This window comes from Stigmatopora nigra, chromosome 2, assembly GCF_051989575.1.
Source record: "Stigmatopora nigra isolate UIUO_SnigA chromosome 2, RoL_Snig_1.1, whole genome shotgun sequence".
NCBI classification, from domain to species: domain Eukaryota; kingdom Metazoa; phylum Chordata; class Actinopteri; order Syngnathiformes; family Syngnathidae; genus Stigmatopora; species Stigmatopora nigra.
In genome coordinates this window covers 1,375,491-1,392,500 of record NC_135509.1, presented here as the reverse complement: position 1 = coordinate 1,392,500, position 17,010 = coordinate 1,375,491, and the positions used below count along the sequence as shown (strand labels likewise).

General features: G+C 40.3%; 7 protein-coding genes across 10 annotated transcripts in view; 4 read left to right on the top strand and 3 right to left on the bottom strand.

Moving 5' to 3' along the window:
* Nucleotides 1-137, top strand: part of LOC144215640 (gap junction Cx32.7 protein-like) — a 2,040-nt gene extending 1,903 nt beyond the window's left edge. The window contains exon 4 of the mRNA XM_077744699.1: nt 1-137. This exon is cut by the window's left edge and continues 595 nt beyond it. The gene's annotated coding sequence lies outside the window, so the exon portion shown is untranslated.
* Nucleotides 138-271: 134 nt separating this feature from the next.
* Nucleotides 272-1,974, top strand: gja13.1 (gap junction protein alpha 13.1). The gene is made up of 2 exons (XM_077744709.1): nt 272-536; nt 948-1,974. Exon 2 carries the CDS (start codon nt 963-965, stop codon nt 1,815-1,817), a length of 855 nt encoding a protein of 284 aa, XP_077600835.1. The 5' UTR covers nt 272-536; nt 948-962; the 3' UTR covers nt 1,818-1,974.
* A 791-nt stretch (nt 1,975-2,765) lies between these two features.
* LOC144191919 (gap junction Cx32.2 protein-like) lies at nt 2,766-4,688 on the top strand. The gene is made up of 3 exons (XM_077710934.1): nt 2,766-2,903; nt 3,456-3,604; nt 3,680-4,688. The coding sequence occupies exons 2-3, from the start codon at nt 3,476-3,478 to the stop codon at nt 4,286-4,288; spliced, it is 738 nt and encodes a 245-aa protein (XP_077567060.1). The 5' UTR covers nt 2,766-2,903; nt 3,456-3,475; the 3' UTR covers nt 4,289-4,688.
* Nucleotides 4,689-4,975: 287 nt separating this feature from the next.
* On the bottom strand, nt 4,976-7,943 carry LOC144215833 (cholesterol 24-hydroxylase-like). The gene is made up of 15 exons (XM_077745004.1): nt 7,738-7,943; nt 7,584-7,661; nt 7,423-7,504; nt 7,284-7,357; nt 7,119-7,205; nt 6,833-6,971; nt 6,663-6,776; nt 6,410-6,572; nt 6,277-6,342; nt 6,107-6,179; nt 5,949-6,033; nt 5,734-5,844; nt 5,569-5,657; nt 5,421-5,487; nt 4,976-5,349 (listed from the first exon to the last, which is right to left on the bottom strand). Exons 1-15 carry the CDS (start codon nt 7,884-7,886, stop codon nt 5,197-5,199), a joined length of 1,530 nt encoding a protein of 509 aa, XP_077601130.1. The 5' UTR covers nt 7,887-7,943; the 3' UTR covers nt 4,976-5,196.
* Nucleotides 7,944-8,296: 353 nt separating this feature from the next.
* On the bottom strand, nt 8,297-10,178 carry ccdc25 (coiled-coil domain containing 25). Its single transcript, XM_077710741.1, has 9 exons — nt 9,987-10,178; nt 9,878-9,925; nt 9,766-9,805; nt 9,632-9,683; nt 9,492-9,567; nt 9,317-9,420; nt 9,052-9,254; nt 8,942-8,987; nt 8,297-8,873 (listed from the first exon to the last, which is right to left on the bottom strand). The coding sequence occupies exons 1-9, from the start codon at nt 10,009-10,011 to the stop codon at nt 8,844-8,846; spliced, it is 624 nt and encodes a 207-aa protein (XP_077566867.1). The 5' UTR covers nt 10,012-10,178; the 3' UTR covers nt 8,297-8,843.
* Nucleotides 10,179-10,265: 87 nt separating this feature from the next.
* Nucleotides 10,266-13,951, top strand: esco2 (establishment of sister chromatid cohesion N-acetyltransferase 2). Of its 2 annotated transcripts, none has more exons than XM_077710736.1 (14): nt 10,266-10,657; nt 11,166-11,233; nt 11,304-11,416; nt 11,482-11,713; nt 11,780-12,061; nt 12,124-12,229; nt 12,303-12,351; nt 12,414-12,456; nt 12,575-12,665; nt 12,734-12,865; nt 12,958-13,047; nt 13,117-13,260; nt 13,322-13,506; nt 13,602-13,951. In XM_077710736.1, the coding sequence occupies exons 2-14, from the start codon at nt 11,181-11,183 to the stop codon at nt 13,732-13,734; spliced, it is 1,653 nt and encodes a 550-aa protein (XP_077566862.1). In that variant the 5' UTR covers nt 10,266-10,657; nt 11,166-11,180; the 3' UTR covers nt 13,735-13,951. The 2 variants fall into 2 exon arrangements, with proteins under 2 accessions (XP_077566862.1, XP_077566861.1); XM_077710735.1 differs by lacking the exon at nt 10,266-10,657 and adding an exon at nt 10,740-11,053.
* Nucleotides 13,946-16,201, bottom strand: pbk (PDZ binding kinase). Of its 3 annotated transcripts, none has more exons than XM_077710738.1 (7): nt 16,035-16,201; nt 15,451-15,594; nt 15,244-15,383; nt 14,973-15,142; nt 14,783-14,912; nt 14,529-14,708; nt 13,946-14,276 (listed from the first exon to the last, which is right to left on the bottom strand). In XM_077710738.1, the coding sequence occupies exons 2-7, from the start codon at nt 15,591-15,593 to the stop codon at nt 14,080-14,082; spliced, it is 960 nt and encodes a 319-aa protein (XP_077566864.1). In that variant the 5' UTR covers nt 15,594; nt 16,035-16,201; the 3' UTR covers nt 13,946-14,079. The 3 variants fall into 3 exon arrangements, with proteins under 3 accessions (XP_077566864.1, XP_077566863.1, XP_077566866.1); XM_077710737.1 differs by lacking the exon at nt 16,035-16,201 and adding an exon at nt 15,804-15,998; XM_077710740.1 differs by lacking the exon at nt 16,035-16,201 and adding an exon at nt 15,812-15,998.
* Between the last annotated feature and the right edge of the window lie 809 nt (nt 16,202-17,010).

The window sequence follows — 17,010 nt, the reverse complement described above, 5'->3', positions numbered from 1 at the left end:
TTAACAAAACAAAAACTTATGTCATTTTAGCATTAGCATTTAGCATTATTTTTAGCCTCCCTGCAAATATGGCTTTTTCTGGAACATGTTTATTTTACCTTGAATGTTTTTTTTTCCATTAAAAAGTATCTTTTTCACCTGTCAATCATTACTGCGGGGCAGTGCAAAGTGACACACTGCCTGATATGTGTTGCACAATGTAGCCAATCGTAGCGCTGCACCTCCCCTCAACAACTACCACTCTGAAATCAAGTAGAAATACAACAAGAGTTGATAAAAAAAATGAAATAATAATAAAAATTTGCAGTGAAAGAAGACTTGGTAAGTGGGAAAGGTATCATCTGAAATTAACTCAAGTGGAAAACAAACAAAAAAAGATTTTTCTGTGCTTGTAATCAATAGATATTGAAGTAATCGAGTAGTAACTGTAATGAAGTATTTGTACTTGGACGTGGCAAGTCTCAAATGACTCCAAGGTTCAGATTAGAAGGCACACAGCCACACACAGAAACACACCATCTGGACTCCGTCATCAGGTAAGAAGTTAGCCGGAAAACAATATTATATTGGATTATATTAGCATAAAATGTCATTTTTTTATTGAAAGATGCCATTTTATTTGGCCTTTTGTAGGATTTCACTTTTTTGGGGGTTAATTGACAGTTGAAATGTGCAGGAAGATAGTTTGTTATTATCATGATAAATGGAATAGAAAATATTGAGAGTATTTTTTTGTATATTTTAAATATCCAATGTTTTTTTTGTCATTTCCAATTTGTGATTATTTTACATCTAGAGTCAATTGAGTTATAAACTGGATCACATGACCAAAAAAAAAAAATTAAAGTAGGAACAAATTGACAAAAAAACTAAGTCTGTTGGGAATTGATGTATTTAATACAAATTAGTGTTAAGAAAGACAAATTCCAAGTCTTCCCTCTTTCCAGATCCTCCAATCCAAAATGGGAGACTGGGGCTTCTTGTCGTCCTTACTGGACAAAGTCCAATCGCACTCCACCGTCATCGGCAAGATCTGGATGACGGTCCTGTTCCTATTCCGCATCATGGTCCTGGGCGCCGGCGCCGAGAGCGTTTGGGGCGACGAGCAGTCCGACTTCATCTGCAACACCAAGCAACCGGGTTGCGAGAACGTCTGCTACGACCACGCCTTCCCCATCTCCCACATCCGTTTCTGGGTCCTCCAGATCATCTTCGTGTCCACGCCCACTTTGGTCTACCTGGGCCACGCCATGCACGTCATCCACCGCGAGAATAAGATCCGGCAGAAGAAGGCCAGCCCCGGGGGAGCCTTCTACGCCAAAGACCCCAAGTATACCGACGACAAGGGCAACGTGACCATCAAGGGCAACCTTCTGGGCAGCTACCTGACCCAGCTCTTCTTCAAGATCCTCATCGAGACCGCCTTCATCGTGGGTCAGTACTACCTGTACGGTTTCATCATGGTACCCATGTTCCCCTGCTCCAGGGCCCCCTGCCCCTTCACCGTTGAGTGCTACATGTCCAGACCCACCGAGAAGACCATCTTCATCATCTTCATGCTGGTGGTGGCCTGCATTTCTCTGGTCCTCAGCGTCACCGAGGTCTTCTACTTGCTGTGCACCCGTTGCAAGAGGTCCAAGAAGTCCAAGAGGTCCAAAAAGTACCCCGGGGGGAACTCGGTGGAGAACCCTCTCCAGCTGAAATGGCCGACCCAGGCGGACGCCATCAAGGAGAACGAGAAGAACCTGGACAAGGAGATCAGCCGAAGCTTGGGTGGGATTCTGGACGGGGCCAAGGAGGAGAAGGCCTTACTCTAGACTCCTCAAAATGTCCCCCCAAATAATGAGTGGGTGGGAAAGGGGTTTCAAATGTGCAATGGGAATTATGATGATGATAGTTTTGCTGGTCTGTTTTTGTAACTTAATGTACATGCACTGTTTTGTTGTTTGTAGCTAAATCAATAAAGTTTGATATAAAAAAAATCACTTGTCATTTATATTATGATCACATGTTGAGCAATTTCCTTATAAACAGCTGTGGATGATGAAAATAAAGGCTTTTGATTTTATTTGATTAGAAAAATGAAGAAAAATAAGGAGATTATAGCAAGATTGGATGGGTATGTGGATATGTTAACGTAATCTCTTCAATAGCTCCCAAACTATTCTACATATCAACACCCAATTTACCCAAAATATAGGTAACTACTTTCTGTTTATTATACATATTTTACTTTTTCAACAGCACCCTCCATTTATTAATTATTAATTCATTACTGTTATTATTGCCTAATTTCTTCAATAGCTCCCAAAATATTCAACACATTACCACCAAATTTACAGAAAAAATAGATTAATACATTATGTTTATTGTACATCTATTAGTTTTTCAACAACACCCTCCATTTATTAATTATTAATTTATTTCTGAGCCTAACATTTCAACCCATCAGATTTTTTCTTTCATCCCAATACAAAAATTCTTGGAACTTTATCAATAAAACAATTCTTTTATCTTTTGTTACATCATCCTATCAATGCTCGTAATCCAAAAAGTTGTAAAAGAAAGTCTTGTCTATGCAACGTAGACAAAAAATACAAAAATAAAAAATTGAGCAATAATACGAGGAGGGAGCCGCTTGGACTTTAAAGCACAAAATACTGCGTAATCATTAACACAGCCAAAAGCGCACGTAGCTTGTTTTTTTTTTTTTATCAATTCTGGCAAAACAAGGTGAGTGCCTTTCCAACACAAACACACACAAACACACACACACACAAACACACACACATACTTGTGCAACCCGAGCAAAAACCCACCTTTGCCTTTAACTCTAATCGAACAGCGTTCAAGGATAGCGCACACAACTGGACACCGGCACCCTCCGTTTTCTCTAAAATAAGGTAAGAACTTCACATTTAATTTTTAAAAATCATGGAAAAAAATTCGGAATATTTACATAATCATCCATTAAAATGATTTCATTATTTTACCTTAAATAAAAACAAAGGAGTCAAAATAATCAGTCAAAATGGAATATACCTGCTACTTATTTTACTATGTATTACATCTAAAATGAACTTTTGTGCTTTTTGTAACTTCTGAACATGTCTGTACACAATTACTGTTATGTTGCATTATTGAACAACTCACAAGCACTTGTTTGTATATTTATGAGCATTTATACAATGAACATACATATTTTTTAAACTTAAGAATTTGTTTTAGTTAGGGTTAGGGTTAGGGTTAGGTACATTTAAGTACATTTGACAAGCATAACCCTAACTGCGACTAAAAGACCAGCGACCAAATGTCCTAGCACCCAAATAAGCCATTCACAAACAACAACAACAACAGATTTGTTAGCATTTCGCATTAGCATTGTCTTTATGTCTATGATTTTAAAATCTAACAACTCGCTTTAAATGTGTTATGTTTTGCTTTTGTGTTTTAAGTTCGACCAATCCGACCCAAGATGGGCGAATGGAGCTTTTTGGCGTCCCTTCTGGACAAAGTCCAATCGCACTCCACCGTCATCGGTAAAGTTTGGCTCAGCGTCCTCTTCGTCTTCAGGATCATGATCTTGGGAGCCGGAGCCGAGAAGGTCCGCCTCCCTCGCCCCACTTTTTTTTGTTTCGTTAGCGCCCTTAAACGAGGTTAACCCCGCCTCCGCTTCCAGGTTTGGGGTGACGAGCAATCCAAGATGGTGTGCAACACCAACCAACCGGGTTGCAAGAACGTCTGCTACGACCACGCCTTCCCCATCTCCCACATCCGTTTCTGGGTGCTCCAGATCATCTTTGTGTCCACGCCCACTTTGATCTACCTGGGCCACGTCATGCACGTCATCCACAAGGAGAACAAACTCCGCGAGAAGATGCTGAAGAGCGGCATGGCCTCGCCAAAACTCCCCAAGTACTCGGACGACCGGGGCCAGGTTAAGATAAAGGGCGACCTTTTGGGGAACTACGTGACCTCCATCGTCTTCCGCGTCATCCTGGAGACGGCCTTCATGGTGGGCCAGTACTACCTCTACGGTTTCATCATGGAGCCCCGTATCGTGTGCACGAGGGCGCCGTGTCCCTTCACCGTGGAGTGTTTCATGTCCAGGCCCACCGAGAAGACCATCTTCATCATCTTCATGCTGGTCATGTCCTGCGTTTCCGTGCTGCTCAACGTAGTGGAGGTCTTCTACCTGGCTTGCTCCAGCAGTGCAAGGAGGAGAGCCAAAATGGCCGCCAGGGGGATGCGGTCGCCGTTGGGCGATGGCGATTTCGCCAAAGCTTGAGTGGACGATAGCACAAAATGGCCGCCTAGAACTCTAAAACGTCCTTCTGTGGGTCCTTAGGAAAACTTTTTTTGATTTTAAATTCAATTTTATCGTAGCATTTCAATTATTTTTCATATTTTCGTTCGTCATTCTCAACCCTGGCACTTCCATTGACGGTTACAATCGTCCAATCCATTTGAGCTCTCCGTTCAAATGGGTTTTAATTTTAAAAATGTGCTGCAATGTAAATTATATGAAATAGAATGTAAATAAACAAAGATTTTTATAAAGTACTACACATGCTGTGTGTAGTATTTGAATTTTTTAATGTTTTACAGATAAATTGTAATGTGAGAAATAACTTGTGTACTTTTGAGCGTGAATAATAAATTTTTAAAAACATATTTATGACATATTTCACCCGTTATGACTTCAGTTTCATGTTTGTTGCTTTTTATATCGCCCAAAAATATCTGTAATTGACTGATTTTTATTCATTGTATAATTTCAATACAATTTACAAGTGTATATATTCCTAAAATTTAAATTAGAAAATGTAGTCAAAGTACGGAAATATATTTTTTCGGGCCAACAGTGCCGTCCTGTGGCCACACTTGGTAAGTGAACGTCATAGAATTCAGCCATCAAAAAGATTCAAACCATTCAAAACCAAAAGTCTTTTTTCACTATTAAATGCATTTAATGATCATAATTAAATGTATATTTAGTTCTTGTACATGATATGAATGATATGACTATCCTTTTAATAATCATATAAATTCATATTTTTTTAAAATGTTATAATATATAATTTTTCTGATAATAATTTTTCACAACATGAAAACTTCGGATTGACCGAACCAAAACTTGGGTTCGAGTCTGAAAAATACATTTGTAAGGTACTTTTAGGAAAACGTTTTGGACATTCACGGGCCCGGAGGCTTTCTATGCGTCACTGTGCAAACCACGCCCCCTTTGGGGCGTAAGGTGGCCACGTCACGGATTTCGAAGCTCTGGCCGGGCGTCAGGGCAAAGTTGAACCTCTGGAGGAGTTTGGCCATCACCACTTTGGCTTCCATCTGTCGAGAAAACACAATCAGGAACTTCTTGTCGGAAAAATATCTCTTATTTTTGTTTTTTTTTAAGTCACCTGAGCAAAGTTCTGTCCCAAACAGGAGCGTGGACCGAGAGAAAATGGGAAGTAGGTGTAATATGGCCTTGAAATAACCAGAAAAAATCATATCTGAAGATTAAAAAATGAAATATTGGCATGGAAAGATGGATGGGAAAAACCTTACTTGGGTGCATCGGGGTCAAAGTGATCCGGGTTGAATTCCAGTGGGTTCTTGAAAAACTTTTCCATTCTGCTGGAAACGTAGGAACTAAACTGCATTGCGAGGAGAAAAAAATATATTTTAAGAATACTTAATTGATTGTTTTTGGTTTAAAATGGCATGTCTTACAATACAAGTGGCACCAGCTGGAATGTGGACGCCATCCACGACCAGGTCATGGATCAGATCGCGTGACGTCCCCGGTGCCGTTGGGTAGATTCGTAATGTTTCTTTGAGAACCTTTAAGGTTAGAGTATGTTGGTGTGTTGCAAGATTTGAGTAAAATATTTTCTTTTCCAAAAAATCATAGCATATGTATAGTAATATTTTACTTGTTAGCTTACCTGAGAGAGGTAAACGAGCTTTCCCAAGTCGTCGTAGCTGATTTCTCGTTTCATCCCGACCACATCATCCACTTCTTTCTGAACTCTGAAATAAAACTAAACATGAAAATGGCATCCCATCAAATTCCAGGTGGATTTATTTTCCCATCTCTTCTCACTTTTCCAAAATATTGGGATGCCTAGCCAACTCCATGATGCAAAACGCCAACTGGTTGGCAGTAGTTTCTTGACCTAGATGAACCAACAACCCAAAAAAAATCTAGTTTTATAGCCTCAAAATGCGTTACCCTGGCAACCATAAGAACACCAATTGGCTTAAAAATCTCACCAGCGATGAAGAAGGTGACAAAATTATCCAGCATGAATTCCTCGTCTTCTTTGCTCATACTTCCCTCTACAGGTGAACACAATAAACATAATTTTTTTCCGGGATAGGCAAACTTTTCTGGAAAAAGACCAACCTTTTCCTGCCGCTTTGATGATCTGCGTGAGGATATCTTTGGGCACGTCACCCCCGTTGTGGATGGCCTCCCGTCTCTTGGTGATCCACTCAGAACCGGTTGAGCGTAATAGTTTACAGGCTGTTCGCACTTCCTCCACAAAAGCCCAGTTTTTAGGATGAAACTTTAAAAACAGATTAAAGTTATAACACAACATGACTCTTATGTACGCAAATATTACATTTCAAGACTAAAATGTACGACTTTGCCGCACCCGAAAAAAAACATCCCGTAAGTTGTACACCATCCCTTTCAGGCAGGTATCGATGGCCTCGCAAAAAGGCGACGTCTCGTTCTCCAGCAACTCCAAATCGACCCCAAAAGCCACCTGACAGGAAAAAACGTAATAAGCAAACGGCACAAATCTCTCAAAACGCGGCCTACCTTGACGATGACCCCCAGCGTGACCTTGTTGACCAACTTCAGCATGTGAGCCTCCGACTTTTTGTCAGCCAAGTCTGACAATTTCCCCATCAGGCTCTCAGCTTGCTCATTAAATGTTCCCGTTAGACTCCTCAAGTACCTGTCCGTATTGGGAAGAACAGTTCCAATTTTTGCCACAGGAGGGCAGTGAATCGCAACATTCCCTTCCTATCAAGCGCGTTTAATGTTCCACACCCTACTATTTGTCCTCATAATGACTATAAAAAACACGTTCTTCAAGACTCACAGGCTACTAAAGGCAGGGTCCATGATTCGACGTTGTTTATACCACTGATCGTGATCTCTGGCCGTAACTAAGCCATTACCTAAGAACCTGTAGAACACAAATATGTACTGCGTTTACTGTAGTATCGCTTTATTTAATCTAAGTGGGGCAAGCGGCATAGTTTACCTTTGACCAAACATGCTGAAAAGGCGTGTGTGCAGGAACATATCTTTTGGATGCTTTGAGGACATCAGGATTTCCTGAATGCATTAAAATGCGCTCCTAAGGGGGATGTGAATGGCATTTTTTTAATGTAAATTGCTACCTTGACTGTTTCTGGACAGGTAATGACGACAAGGATGTAATGAAGAACATTGATTCTGTAGACAGGTCCATAAATCTCGGCCCTTGCAAGGTAAAAGAGCGACAATGTCACCAGTTGGATTGAAATAATATCAAAAATAATTCTAAAAACATAGTATTTACCATTTTAGAAACAGGTCGTGGGTCAATTCGTCGTTTTTCATGGCTCTCCAAAAGGCTGGAGAGTGTCCAAAGAGAAAACTTTCAGAAAAATAAATAGATTTGGTTATTTCAGGTGAATGTATGGTATAGAAATATGATTTTGATTCTTTCTTACCTTTCCCTCGGAGGTCCAGGTATGTGATCATTCTTCAGGTGGATGTACTTGATGTAGGCGCAGAAGCCAATAAAAGCTACAAATAACAAAAACACGAGTAAGACGATAACATGTGCAGTAAGGACGAGAAGAGAATGGATTAGCGACATTATTGAGCGATAATGTTAAGTCCGAATAAAGTTCGGGGGCGTTTTCACGAAGGGTGGGGCAGGACAACTCTCTCATTCCACGTCATACTCATGCGCCAAGCCACCTCGTTTGTTTATGCGTCAATGCTGTTTGTTAAACTATCCAAAACTCACTTTTAACGGTAGCAGTTAAATTGACGATTTCAATTATGTTTTTAAATTATATTGTGATAGATATTGACAGAAATAAAGGAACGTAAAGTGCATATTTGTGTTTTATTTTGACATCAAGGCTAGAAATGAACATAAATACCCTTTTAAATAAATCAAACTTAAAACTCAAGTCCATCAGTGCCCTCCTCGGGTCACCCTTAGTAACTGCAAGTAATGTTGGAAATTCTATTTTAGCTGCAATAAAAACAACTCACTGATCAATATTCATCAGAATGTTGAGCATTTTTAATGAGGAATCATGTACAAACATTTGATATTTCTATGTACAGGTCATCATAATCCTAATATAAAGAATTTATACCCACAATAATACATTTTCTGTAGTTTCAGTGATTCTGTCTGACAAAGAATCATCATGTTTTATTTCTCCACATGACAAAATAGGATGAGCATTGTGTTTAAATGTCTACTTAAAGGGTGCATTATATAATGAATGTACAATAAAATCAATTTTTAACCAAAATGCCTTTCTGTGAAAATTCATAAAATAGAATTAACCATAGATGCAAGAAAATAGAATTGATATGTCAATCATCACCGACTGTAAACTTTTGACATGCAAACACAAAAAAAGATGCAAGCAGTCATCATTCGAAATGGCACAGTCTGTCTTATGAGCGCCTAAAAAGTCCTCAGCTTCTCCATTGGAGCTTTCATGCCGTCCAACCTCCGGGGCCTGGCGGCCATTTTCTGCATTGTCCCTCATGTTGATGACTTTACGTCTTTTTTCGATGCTGTCGCTCTTCACATAAAGTCGTCGGAGTCGTAACCGCCCTATTGAGAGACACATTTTCTTAAATATCACCAGCTAGTTAGCGTGGGGGCCGTTAGCGTCCACTCACCTCATTAGTCTTCATGTTTTCATCTTTCAGGAGTGAAGTGTAGCACCTGGTTAAAAAAAAATCAAAATGGGTAAACATGGCAAAAGAATATTTTGCATTTGTGAACTGACTTGAGGTCATCCATCTCCTTCTTCTTCTTCTGTTCTTCCTTTTCGCGCTTCTTATGCTCCTGCAGCTGAGCTTTCTTCTCATTGCGTTCCTCACGGTCCCTGGACTCCTTCTCGGCCGCCAGATCTGGGTAGCGCTCATCTTTGGTCTTCTCCAGTCGATTCACAATCTCGTTGACTTTCTTCTCTACGGCTACCGTCTTCACCTGAAATGACAAAATAGGGCGTTGATGCAAAATGCATTGACGGACTATCTCCATTTTCTGACCTCCTTATGTCGAAAGAAGCCGATCTGACCCACGTCCATGTCTCCGGTCTTTTTCAGGTTGGCCCACGGCGTGTAAACGACATTGATGTTGCTCATTTTACAACCTGGCAACACAAATCTGCACTCAATCTCTTGATTTTATTTGTTTTGATCTCTAATTTAATGACATTCAAACCTTGTATACTATTGTTTTTCACAAGCTGGGCACAGTCAATCAACACTTCAGGTGGAATATCGTTGATCGTCACACCCTGGCAAACAAAATACAAATATTAATGACAAATTGTCCATGATCATCATCTTATCTGTGTTTACCTTTGGTAAGCGGAGATAAACGTGAGCCGAAGACAGTTTGTCCACGTGAAACCTGTCATAAAATTTTTATTTTAAGTCATAAACTGGTAGCTGTCAGTCAATTTGAACATTGTTTTGGTTGTGGTGGAACTGACCAGATATCTTCAGGCCACCCATATTTGATGAGATCTTCATCTGTGTGTATTAAAAGTGCAAATTTAAATCAATATTGCACAATAAATGCATGATTAGAGTGTGTAAGCTTACTTTCATATTTGTCTTTTCCCATATAAATGGTGTAAGGAGGCTCCACCACTGCACAAAATGAGCGCAACATTAACCACTTGGCTAACATTTAGCAAGACGAACAACTTACCGGCACTTGTGAAGTAAAACACCATTTTAACAATATTAAAATTAGAAAAATAACAATGATAATAATTGAAAACTTCTCTGGTGTGCTAAATGTTATTTCACTGGTTGAATTATTTCTAAAACTTGACGCGTGGAGCAGAAAATTAACCTCGGAAGTTGTTGTCATGCATGTGACCAGGAAGCATAAGGTGACGCCCCTACAAAACTAAAGTGTATGAAAATTGCATGTTGTCTTTCATCATATTAATATTTTATTCAAACAACTAATGATGTTGATATTCTTAACATTTAAAATTCAAAATAAAAGCGTCACGTAGTGATCTAAAATACCCAATAAAGCACTATTTTGCAATACTCGTTGCACATTATTAAGTTGGACGATTTTTTTCGCTGATTAGGTGCGTTTTATAATTAAACTGATAATATTATAATACTTAATATTTTTTAAAAATAAGATTAGTATTGTCGGAGTTATTATCTTTTATTCTTAAAGTAAATAACAGTAAAAGATTAAATTCCCGCTTATTACTGTTTCCTGTTTGTTTGATCGCGCGCCTTTCAAAACACATTGAGGAAACGCGGGCAAAAAGGGAGCCAAAGTTCTAATTCTACATTATTTTACAACACTTACGGCTGAATTGTTTTGTCTACTATTATTAAGAGCCTTATAAGGTAAGATATGTCCCGTTTGTTTTGTCATTTTAAACCGAAGTATTTAGCCGGTTAGCTAACGTCGAACCATACGCAGTTACTTTCCTTGCATTGCTAACGTTAAAACATTAAATATAAGTTTCCTATCAACCTGTATTTGGCTCTTAAAAAGCTACAATGTTTAACGTGATAGAATTATACCACACATTGTTGAATTGGCGCAAGTTTGTAAGTCATATTACATTAAAACTATTATTACGAAGTATTACTTTGATGAGCCGACAAACCGTTTGATGAGATTTTTTTTCATTTGCATGTCGACGGTCGCTTGAATATAATATACTGAACGAAATGTATGAATTTGTTTTCCAATCTTGGTATAATTATTCACTTTGTCTCTTAAACATGTCAACAAAGGTATATTTTCATAAACTACTTTTGGAAATGTTGCCTCATTTCCATTCACAGTGTTCTTATGTGATGACGTATGCAATTTTTAACTACACCATTATAAACTCTCAATTTCCAGGTAAACGTTTTAAAAATGATGCCCTTGAGCACCCGTAAGAGAAAGCTGTCCTTCGTCGACTCGGCCAGGTAAGACCTACAACCACATTTTATGAACGCACATAGTTAATTTATAAACTATTTATTTCCCTCCTTTAAGCCCCCCAACCGAGGATGAAGACCAGGCATCCCCTATGAAGAGAAAATCACCCAGAAAACGACTGGCTGTACTTCTGAACAAGGAAAACCACCCATCACCTCGCAAAACAACGAGTGAGGACCAATTTTCAAACAAAATGGAGACTTTTTAACCAACTTACATTCGTCTTTTTCTCCAGATGACCCGGTAATGGAGACGGGCAGCTTTTACGGACCAAAAAAGAGCGTCTATCTCACTCCCCTGGAGAGAAAAGCAGTGAAGGAATCCCTCCCAAGCCGTCCTCCTCCGACGAAGACCACAATAATTCCAAAGAAAAACAACAAGACGGCGAAAAGCAAGCAGAGTTCAAAGTTTCTAGGTTTCACCACCAAAACCAAGACCATCAAACTGTCCAAGATCAACTGCAGCAGGTTTGTGAACGTTCACAATACAAAACTAAGCTTTCCTAAAACCAAGTTATTTCTTTTCCGCCATAGCAACTCATCCAACAAGGCCCCCGAAGCCAAAAAATCCATCACCCTCACTTTCAACCACATGAAGAAGCCCAAAACCAAGATTTTTGTGGGCGCCGCCTTCTTCAGCACTGCTAAGACGACAAATTCCATGTACAAAAGGGCGCCCACCCATAACAAGAAAAGCAAAAAGGACCAGCCTAAGAAGCAAGTCTGGCCTGAGGAGAAATCAAGTGTTCCACAAGTTGAAAAGAAAACTGCAGCCACAAGCACGTCAAATCCAAAGACAATTTTAGACATTCTGAGGTACTTAATAATTCCACTTAAATATCACAAACAGCTCCCTAAAATTCTCTTTTGTTCCATAGTTCCCCAAAAATCCTGGCAGAGAAATACTACATCACAAAAGAGTTGAAAATTGTACTCACAAGAACCATAGTTCAACCACTAACAGACTCCTCCTACTCTTCCGAGGTATTTTAGCTCATTACAGTATAAACATTCAATTTAGCATCATTATTCATCTTGATTTTTTTATCTTGATCAGGCTGAGCCGGTTTGTGATCGTAAAAGTACTGTCGCTACGCCATCTAAAGGTAAGGAACAAAATGGTGGATTTTTGAGTGCCAATTTAATTGTAATTTTTTTTTTGTTCCAGAATCTGCTGCAGTTTACCCCATTTTTGGATCTGCTTCAAAACGGTGAGGCAATTTTTTAAAATTATTTTAAATTCATTTGAGCAAAATATCCACATGCTATATTTACGAGTTTGACTCCATAATTCAATAATCCATCTTCTGTTACCTAAAAAAAATTCAGTTCCAAGAACACGCCAACTCAGCCATCGCCGCCCACCAAAGAGCGAACAACCCGCCGGCGGAAGAAACACGACCACGATCAGCTCATCATTGTACGCCGGCTACTTTTGTTGTTATTATTTCTTTTACCTTGCTCACCTTTTGGCTTATTTCCAATCAGGACGCCGGTCAGAAGCAGTTTGGCGCCACCAGTTGCGGCTCTTGCGGGATGGTGTACAGCGCTGAAAACCCAGAAGACAACTTCCAACATGACCAGTTTCACCAGTCCGTCTTGGAGTCCATCAAATTTGTGGTAAAAAGAGCAATTCAGCAAATATTGCAAAGTAGTAGTTTTTGAAAATCTATAAAGAGAATACCTGTCCAATTTGTGTCTTTCTTTTGAAGGGTTGGAAGAAGGAGCGAGTGGTCGCCGAGTTTTGGGATGGAAAAATCATCCTGGTTATGCCGGACGACCCCAAGTACGCCGTCAAAAAGGTATTGTCTGGTTTCGGACTCGCGTCAACTCCGCCCACAAAGTCCTTAAGAGTCCCTTCATTTTTCTAGGCGGAGGAGATTCGGCGCCTGGCGGACGACGAGCTGGGCTTCCAGCAGGTGGCGCTTAGCAGACCCGCACAAGCCAAAACATACCTGTTTGTCAACAGAGATCGGGCCGTGGTGGGCTGCCTGGTCGCCGAATCCATCCGACAGGTCAGTGGTTATTTCCAGAGTTTGGAAATGATAGATCTGACAAACATTTCTTGACTTTCAGGGCTTCAGAGTTTTGGAGGAGACCAATGGGTCCAGGGACTTGACCAAGGATGACTTCATGGATCGACACCGGGCCTGGTGTTGCTCCACCGTCCCGGAAAAGGCGCTGTGCGGAGTCAGTCGGGTTTGGGTCTTCAGTCTGGCTCGCCGACAGGGTGTGGCTCGCCGGATGCTGGATACGGTCAGGTAGGTGGACATTTCTTCCCTCAAAATGGTGGCACAGTGCTTTTTATGGCTACATAAATTGGGTTAACACCATTTTTTCTTCTTTCTCATCCAAGGAGCACCTTTATGTATGGCAGTCTATTGACAAAAGAAGAAATTGCCTTCTCCGACCCGACACCAGACGGTAAAAAGTTTGCCACGGCGTACTGCGGCACCCCCAGGTTCCTCGTCTACAACTTTGTGGCGTGAAGTGAGCGGTCGCTATTCGCATCAATGGCAGGCGGTTCAACTCAATCTTGAGTGTTTTGTATTTACTGTAGTTTTATGCAGATGTTTCTATGGAAACGACCCCTGGTTGTTGTTTTTAAACATTTTAAGGCTGACTAACAGCTGTTTATTCCATTCTTTTAATGTTTTTGGGGGAAGGTACTTTGTTGTAAAAGGGTTCAATAAATGGATCTCATTATTTTCTGGTTTCTTTTTAATATATACTTTGAAGATATTGAACAACAGGTAAGTGTTACAATACATAGGAAGGAATTATAAAGTGGAGAGTAAGAAAGTTTACATTTTTCTTGGACAGGTAGATGGGCATCAAACTTCAGCTTTGCCCTCCAGCGCTTGTACGATCTCCGCGGCCGAAGGTCGTCTTTTGGGGTCCAACTCGGTGCACACGAGGAAGAGCTCCAGCATCTTGCGGTATGATCCTCCTAGCGCTTCAATATCCAGCGGCGGCCGCGAGCCCAGTCGGTTGTAGTAGCCTTCGTCGAAACTGTCTTCAATTGACTCATCTGGAAGAGAATTAATATATCAGCTCTAAATTCATGTACTCAAAAACGTGTAGATGTGGTATGCAATTAAACAGAGTCACCTGACCTAAAATGGCCACCCTCCTACTACAAAAAGGGCCCAATTGCATCTTTTTCAGAGGATCAAAATGGAGTAAAAAAAGATTTTGAAAAATCTTTTGCTTTGGAAATTAATGAGTCCTGTGCACAAATTTACCTTTGTAGATATTCCATCATAACAAAATCTTTTCTCACCTTCATCTCGCTCTTCCTCCTCATCGTCCACCTCCGACACGTGAGGCATGGCCAGGGTCATCATCTCCCAAAGGGTCAAACCATAGGCAAAGATGTCGGCCTTGTCGGTGACTTCGCCGCACTCCAAGACCTCCTTGGGCAGCCACGGTTCCGTCCCCACGTACTCCTCCGGATGAGACGCTGTCAAACAGGTTTTTTTTTTTTTGCATCACCCACATAAACAGCCATCATGCATCCGCTATTTATTCCGCTACCTGTCATGTTCTCCTCCAGCTTGAGGGACACGCCCACATCGCAAATCTTCACGGCATCAAAGTCCCCCTTGATGACCACGTTGCCGGACTTCATATCTCCGTGTAAGATTTTTTTCTCTTTGTGAAGATACTGGAAACAAAAGCAATGTCAAATTTGATACTAATCATATATATTTTTTCTTTTTCTAACCTGCAGTCCCCGGGCCACGTGAAGCGCCACTTTTTCCACATTGGCGGCGGGAAAAGGCAGAAGACCGTCTTCTCGGCGTGCCTCGATGAGGTCGCAGAGTGAACGTTCTCCTCCGAACTCCATGGCGAGACACTTGGAGCCGTCTTTGGCTGTGGCTATCGCCCGGAAACCTTGATTTAAACGCACATGAGTTTGTGTTTTTGCTCTGTTGTTCTGCGGGCTTTGCGATTGTACTGTCTAGGCTGGGATGAATAAAGTTATCCCATCTTACCAACAATGTTAGGATGATCGATTCCCTTTAGGACCTCCGCTTCGTCCTTCAGACGCTTCTGATATAGGTCAGCCTGTTCGCCAGCAATCCTGCTGTTGAGCTTTTTGATGGCCCACGGCGAGGCGGTGTTCTTCCCAACTCTAAAAAAACAAATGTAAGAGTCAATAAGGCCTTCTTTAGACTGTGGCGGCCAGTCCAATGGAATACCTGTCCATCAGGTAGACACTGACTCCCGTCCCGCAGCCGAGTTTCTTCATGAAGGGCGAGGCGGGGATGTTGATGGGGGTTCTGACACCTGAGTTTTTGACAGTCCTGATTCTGGACATCTCGGGAGAGGTGAATTCAGCCATTCTATTGAAATCAAAGCATGAAAACATTCATTAAATGTCATCCAGACCTCAACAGGAATCAACTCAAGTATGATGAGTTTTAAAACTACATCCTGAAGTGCATATATAATCAATATCATTATTTATTTGTGCACTTTATGCTTTAATTTAAATATACACTTGAATAATGACAATAAAGCCATCCAATATTATGTCTACGAGTTGTTTGACTTACTCACTTTTCTTGGTGCAATCATGATTATTAAGCATCTAAAGGCCCGTCAAAATGTTAGAAATACTCAAATAAACGAATGATGAAAACTTAAATAACCGTAACTAAAGCAGATGCTAGTTAACATTAGCAACAAAGCTAGCATTGACAAAATGGCGCCGGCTACGTAGACGGGCAGTTATATTTCACCCAAATCTGAATTAAATACAAACTAAGTTACATTTTCTCACCGTAATTAGGAAGCAACAACGATGAGTGTTGAAAATTACCCCGCCGAAGTTTCAAAAATGTCGTACAAACGTCACTGTTGTCGACGGTAGCCTCGGAAGAACAAACAAATGTGAAGATAAACTAAATATTCGACGCTTAACGATTATATACAGCATAAACTATCTTCCAAACAATACTTATTAAAAATTACCAGGAAGCAATTGATCACAATGTAACTGAATTTACCATTAAAAATTTGTGTAATTGTCATTCACATTGTGTCCACAGGAGGGCAGTGATGTTAAACAATTGTACACAATTTGATTTATAGGCTTGATAATGAATGACATTACAATCAAAACAAACATTTTCCACCGCAATCAAATTTGCAAAGTTCCCTTACCCCAGCCAACAGTAGTATATTATTTCATCAACTCTAAAAAAAGCCTCAACAATGCAGTCCTATCTGTATTTTTATGTTGTTATTCTCCTGTGTACTGAAGTTTTCTTGTTTTATGACTTGGCTTTCTATAAAAATAATAGTTGGACATATGTCTTCTTCAGTGGCAAGAATAGTTTGTTCCCTTTGAGATGTTTTTGGAAGACAACAACTCCATTTGGTCATCAATCACTGACCTGCTTAACTTATCAACACAATCAGCACATTGTATTCCTTTAATGAATACATTTGTCTGCTCAATGCCAAAAAGTGGCATTGACCTCCATCAAGTCCACACAGCAGGACTTGTCCCCCGTCCTATCACCTTTTGACCTTGCTTGAAGTATTCCTTTGAGGCCGAGGAACAGGAATGTGGGAATTGCTTCATCTTTCCTCACTATATTCTTCTTTTATTCCCCCAAAAGGGGAATTGAATTCATGTTTTGCCATTTACTTTATCGTCCCAAGACGGGTTTGTTCTACCACATTTCCACAAAAGTGGTAAAAAGGACACATTTAAATGTTTCCCAGTGACACATGAAAACATACTCATTACC